Consider the following 6,000-nt stretch of genomic DNA (forward strand, 5'->3'; position numbering starts at 1 on the left):
CCTGGGCATTAGAGTGAGACTCTGACTCAAAAAGAAAAAAGTTAAAAGACAAGCCACAGATTGGAAGGACATATTTGCACATCATGTACATGATAAAATACTTATATCCAGAATATATAAAGAACACTTAGAAGTCCATAAGAAGGCCGGGCTCATCCTGTAATCCCAGCACTTTGGGAAGCTGAGGCGAGTGGATTGCCTGAGCTCGTAGGTTCAAGACCAGCCCAGGCAACTTGGCGAGACCATGTCTCTACAATTAAATAAATAAATAGCCGGCATGGTAGCGCACATCTGTAGTTCTGGCTACTGGAAGGTGGAGGGGAAGGACCGCCAGAGCCTAGCAGGTCGATGCTGGAGTGACTGTGAGCGTGCATGCCACTGCACTCCAGCCTGGGCCAAGGAGTGAGACAGACAGACACACACACACACACACAAGTCCATAAGAAGATTCCAATTTTAAAAACGAATAAAGAATCTGGACTAACATTTCATTAAAAAAGATACACAGATGGCGATAATCACATGCAGATGGTCACCATCACTAGTCATCAGGAGAATGCAAATCAAAACTACAATGAAGCCGGGCTCAGTGGCTCAGTCTGTAATCCTGTGACTTTGGGAGGCTGAGGTGAGTGGATTGCCTGAGCCCGCGGGTTCGTGACCCACTGGGCAACTTGGCAAGACCTCATCTCTACAATAAATCAAAATGAACCGGGTGTGGTAGCGCGTGCCTGTAGTTTCAGCTACTTGGAAGGCTGAGGCGGAAGGATCGCCGGAGCCCAGCAAGTCGAGGCTGCAGTGGCCAGGAGCGGCCATTGCACTCCAGTCTGGGCGACAGAGTGAGACTCCAACTAAAAAAAAAAAAAAAATACTACAATGAGCTACCATTATATATCTATCAAAATGGCTATAATAAAAAGACACTGACCATACAAAGTGCTGGTGAAGATATGAAGAGTCTGAAACCCTCATAGATTGCTGGTGGGACTGTAAAATGGTACAGACATCTGGGTAAATAGTTTGGCCGTTCTTAGGAAGTTAAACAAATTTACTTCTAGGTATATCCACAAGAGAAATACAAACATATGTCCACGCAAAGACTTGTATACAAATGTACATAATTTATAATTATTCATAATAGCACAAACTATAAGCCAAATGAATAGCAGCTGGTAAATAAAATGTGAAATAACCAAAATACTACTCAGTAGTAAAAAGGAGCAAACTACTGGTACACTGAAAAACACTGAGAAACCTCGAAAACATACTAGTGAAAGAAACCAGACATAGAAACTACATTGTATTAATTTGTGTATATGAAATTCCTAGAAAAGGTAAAACTAAAGAGAAAGAAAATCAGTGTTTGGGACTAGGATAGGAAGCAGAAATTATTCACAAACAGGTATGAGAATTTTGTGGAGCAAGGAAAGTATTTTAAAACTGGATGTGGTGACAGTGTACAACTGCATACATTTACTAAAAATAAAAGATTTATATGCTCATAATGAGTAAATTTTATTGTATTTAAGTGACACCTTAATATAACTGTTTCAAAAAGAGCTTAGATATTACAGCACTGTCAAAATGCTGTAAGAGTTTCCTTTCTTTTAGACAATGTCTTGCTCCGTCACCAGGCTGGAGTGCAATGGCGCCACCATAGCACATTGCATCCTCAAATTCCTAAGCTCCAGCCTCTTGAGTAGCTGGAAGTACAGGCATGCACCACCAAGTCTGGCTAATTTTTTTTTTTTTTTTTAATCTTTGTAGAGACAAAGTTTTACTATGTTGCTCGGGCTGCTCTTAAACTCCTGGCTTCAAACTGTCTTCCCATCTCAGCCTCCCAAAGTGCTGGGATTATAGGCATGAACCACCACACCCAGCCTAGAGTTTCTAAACATTCTCCATTTCTATATATTTCTCCAGTTCACAGACAGGTACTAGTCTGTAAACCACACTCTGAAAAGCTCTGATCTGACTTCTGCTAGGCATTGGCTAAAAGGCTTGGAGCAATCAATAGTTGTAACTGAAATTGACTTAATTTAATTTAAGCTATTCAAGCTTAACTCCATTAAATATTTCATTAAGTAAGAAATTTACAGGCCGGGCTCAGTGACTCGGTCTGTAATCCCAGCACTTTGAGAGGCCAAGGCGAGTGGACTGCCTGAGCCCAAGGGTTCGAGACCAGCCCCGGCAACTTGACAAGACCTCATCTCTACAATAAATAAAAAATTAGCCAGGCATGGTAGTGCGTGCCTGTAGTTCCAGTTACTTGGAAGGCTGAGGCAGAAGGATCGCTGGAGCCCAGCAGGTCGACACTGGGGTGGCTGTGAGCTTGTCACTGCACTCCAGCCTGGGTGATGAAGTGGGACTCCAACTCAAAAAAAAAAGAAAGAAATTTACAAATTTATTAACAAAAGGAAAATATGAAAATATGATCTATTATATAATGAAAACAAACTGCATTACAAAATGTCAGTTTGTAAATGACATGCCACAACAGAAACTTTCCTAGTATCTTTCATTTTAATGTACTATAACTAAGTTCATAAATCAGTATAATTATAGATTATTTGGACTAATAAAACCCTAAGTGGCCAGGCAAAGTGGCTCACACCTGTAATCTCAGCACTTTCGGAGGCCACTATAGGAGGATCACTTGAGGCGAGGAGTTTGAGACCAGCATAGGCAACATAAGAAGACTCTACCCCTACAAAAAAACTTGTAAAAATCAGCCAGGTATGGTGATATACACCTGCAGTTACTTAAGAGGCTGAGAAGGGAAAATGGCTTGAACCCAGGAGATGGAGGTTATAGTGAGCTATGATTGCATCACTGCACTCCAGTCTGGGTAGGAGAACAAGACCCTGTTTCTCTAAAAAAAAAAAAACATTAAAACCCAAAGTAATAAAAAGTTAAAGGCTGAGGCGGAAGGATCGCCGGAGCCCAGCAGGTCGAGGCTGCGGTGGCTGGGGGCGGCCACTGCACTCCAGTCTGGGCGACAGAGTGAGACTCCAACTCAAAAAAAAAAAAAAAAAGTTAAAAGTATAAATGAACAAGTATAAATTTTGTAGTCTTTTACACTTTTTTGGATCAAGTATCACACGTATAAATTTGTTTCAGAGAAAGTCCTAACACCACATAAGCTTTATTCTGTTTCCAACTAAGTTTAAATCTAAGCTAAGTTCAACCAAAATTGGTAGGCACTTAATGACTATGTTGTGGTGTAAAATTTAAATTAATTTTATATTGAATGAGATAAACAAGACTTTCTAGTTTTAAAAAGGTCAAAGCAATCTTCTGAAGTTAATTCTTTAGATAAATTAAGCTGGGCGCAGTGGCTCATGCCTGTAATCCAGCACCGTGGGAGGCTGAGGTGAGAGCATTACCTGAGCCCACAGGTTCAAGCCCACCAGCCTGAGCAACATGGTGAAACCTTGTCTCTATAATAAATAAATAAATAAAAATTAGCTAGGCATGGTGGCGCATGCCTATAGTTCCAGCTGCTTGGAAGGCTGAGGCGGAAGGATCTCCTGAGTCCAGCAGGTTGACGCTGCAGTGGCCATGTGTAGTGTGACACTGCACTCCAGTCTAGGCGACGGACTGAGACTCTGACTCAGGGAAAAAAAAGAAAGAAAAATTAAATGCTAAAGTTTTTAGATGAAATCATTTTATTTTCAAGTCTGGAATCCTATTTTTACTATAGTATTTCTCATTTGCAGGAAGAAAAAAGGAGCTCAATGTTCCAAGCATAACTAGTAAAAACAAATTGAATTATGAAACTAAAAAGAAGCAAATGAAGCTGGGCACGGTGGCTCACACCCGTAATCCCAGCACTTTGGAGGCCGAGGCGGGACTGCTGAAGTCTAGTACTTCGAGACCAGTCTGGGCAACATAATGAGACTGTGTCTCTACAAAAAAATTTAAAAATTAGCCGGGCATGGTGGCACATGTCTGTAGTCCCAGCTACTCAGGAGGCCAAGGTGGAAGAATTGCCTGAGCCCAGGAAGTTGAAGCTGTAGCGAGTTGTGATCATGCCACTGCACTCCAGCCTGGGCCACAGCATGAGGCCCTTATAAATAAACAAACAATAAGGTTACTAAAAACTTTTCCATTTATAAATCTCATTCTACAGAACAGTTCGACTTCTTTAGTAATCTAACCATTCCTCAGTGCTCAGATTTGCTTCATATAGATTTACCATACACACACACACACACACACACACACACACAAAGATTTATTACACAATGAAACAACAGCTTTCAAAAGCACATGCAGCCCTTGTATATTATTTTCTTATGAGGTTTTTGAACTGCCAAGTCAAAATTAAGTTTAAAAGTATTTCCTTCATATTTAACAGGTGAGGCCTGGATCTAGGGAGCTTTGTTTTGAATTTAAAGAATGTTAACCTTAAACTGAAAATTAAATTGAATGAGGCAAGCAATGAGATACCTATGGCTATTCTTTTAATAAATATATACCAGTTATGTACAAGAGTTCTAGTGCCATTGTTAAATCTGTCCCTTTAAACTTCTGCAGCTTTTTCTAAGTTGAAAAAGAGGTTTTACAAAGCCTTTGTTGTCCTTCCCCTCATTATAACTACTCTTGCTATCTCCCAACTCTCTGCACCTTATATTTTACTTCAGACAAGAAGCTAAAGTAACAACCCTGGAAGGAAAGCTAAGGAAGGAAACAAGAACCAGAAGCGTTTACTCTTGCTCTATTTCCTTTCTCCAGGAAAATGTCAAAGAATATAGAATATCCTGCTAAATAATCTCCTATCACATCATTTCTCTAACATATGTTCACACTCCAAAAATGCATCTTCAAGATGCATTTGGCTTTCCTATTGTAAGTATATTACAATTTGAGTAAGTTTGTTTGAGTAGAAAACCACTTGTTATATGAATTAATTCCCAGACTCGTAGTACACAGAGCTATAATATCCACAAATACTTGTAAAACAATTCAAAACACATTATCAGAAGGACAGTTTTTAATATAGATATAAATGGGGATCATTGTTCTATAATTATGATTCTAACAATTTGTGCCCATATGAAATCTTACCCTTCTGGCTTTGTTTCCTAGACATTGCAGTTTCTTTGATCTCAAAAAATACAAGAGAAAAATATCCTTTTGCCTTGTCTGGGTTCTGAGTGTAGGTATCTCTGATTTAAAAGTGGGCAACAGACGTCTGGAGTTGGAAGCAATAAATACAAAATCCTGGCTGCTCGAAATTCTGCTCCCGAGTTGTTAATCTCCTTTCCTTCTCTTGTAGCAACTTCTTGTCAGGAAGTATCATTGCAGACATTCATGTCTTTTTCAGGGAGATTCTGGAAGATAAAACATAAACATACATTCACTAATACAGTAATCGTCATCTGTACAAAATTTCTGAGAGATATCTACAAGGCTTATTTTGTATTTCCCTATACAAAACTATTTTTTAAAGAATTCTAGAAAAAAACATAGCTGTTAAAAAGCAGTATTTTTCTTAAGAAAACGTAATCTTAGAATCAGATCATCTTCTTAGTCTAGACAGCATGTTTTCTTAGTCTTCTTAATCTTCTTTATCTATCTCAACCATCTCATCCCCATCCTTGCTTCACAAACTAAAATATTACCTCTTATCACTCCCTAAGATCTTTCTTATCACCTAATCTTCCCGTCCAAATCAAGAGTCTTTTCTCTTCCTCTAGAATTTCCTCTACCTAGCCTTCACTCGGGTTTCCCAGTTCAAATACAGCTGTAAGAAACTTGGGGTGGAGGAGGGGTGAGGGTATGAATGGGGAAATATAAAGGAATTTTAATATGGAAAACTGAAACATCAAAATGAAATTAGCTGATATAATAGGAAGCTCTTCTAAGTTATAAGGATACAAATGTTATTTGTTCCATATTACTGAACATTTAAAAATACATGCCCAGCCGGGCTCGGTGGCTCAGCCTGTAATCCCGTGCCTTTGGGAGGCTGAGGTGAGTGGATTGCCTGAGCCC

At 39.3% G+C, this 6,000-nt stretch overlaps 1 protein-coding gene across 1 annotated transcript in view; it reads right to left on the bottom strand.

Annotated features, from left to right (window-relative positions):
- Positions 1-6,000, bottom strand: part of SPATS2 (spermatogenesis associated serine rich 2) — a 78,082-nt gene that overhangs the window by 69,978 nt on the left and 2,104 nt on the right. The window contains exon 2 of the mRNA XM_008064922.2: positions 5,071-5,336. Coding sequence (XP_008063113.1) covers positions 5,071-5,095 — 25 coding nt within the window. The 5' untranslated portion in view covers positions 5,096-5,336. The remainder of the gene's footprint in view (positions 1-5,070; positions 5,337-6,000) is intronic.

Source organism: Carlito syrichta, unplaced genomic scaffold (assembly GCF_000164805.1).
Source record: "Carlito syrichta isolate Samal-C Ts95f unplaced genomic scaffold, Tarsius_syrichta-2.0.1 Scaffold308104, whole genome shotgun sequence".
Lineage (NCBI taxonomy): Eukaryota > Metazoa > Chordata > Mammalia > Primates > Tarsiidae > Carlito > Carlito syrichta.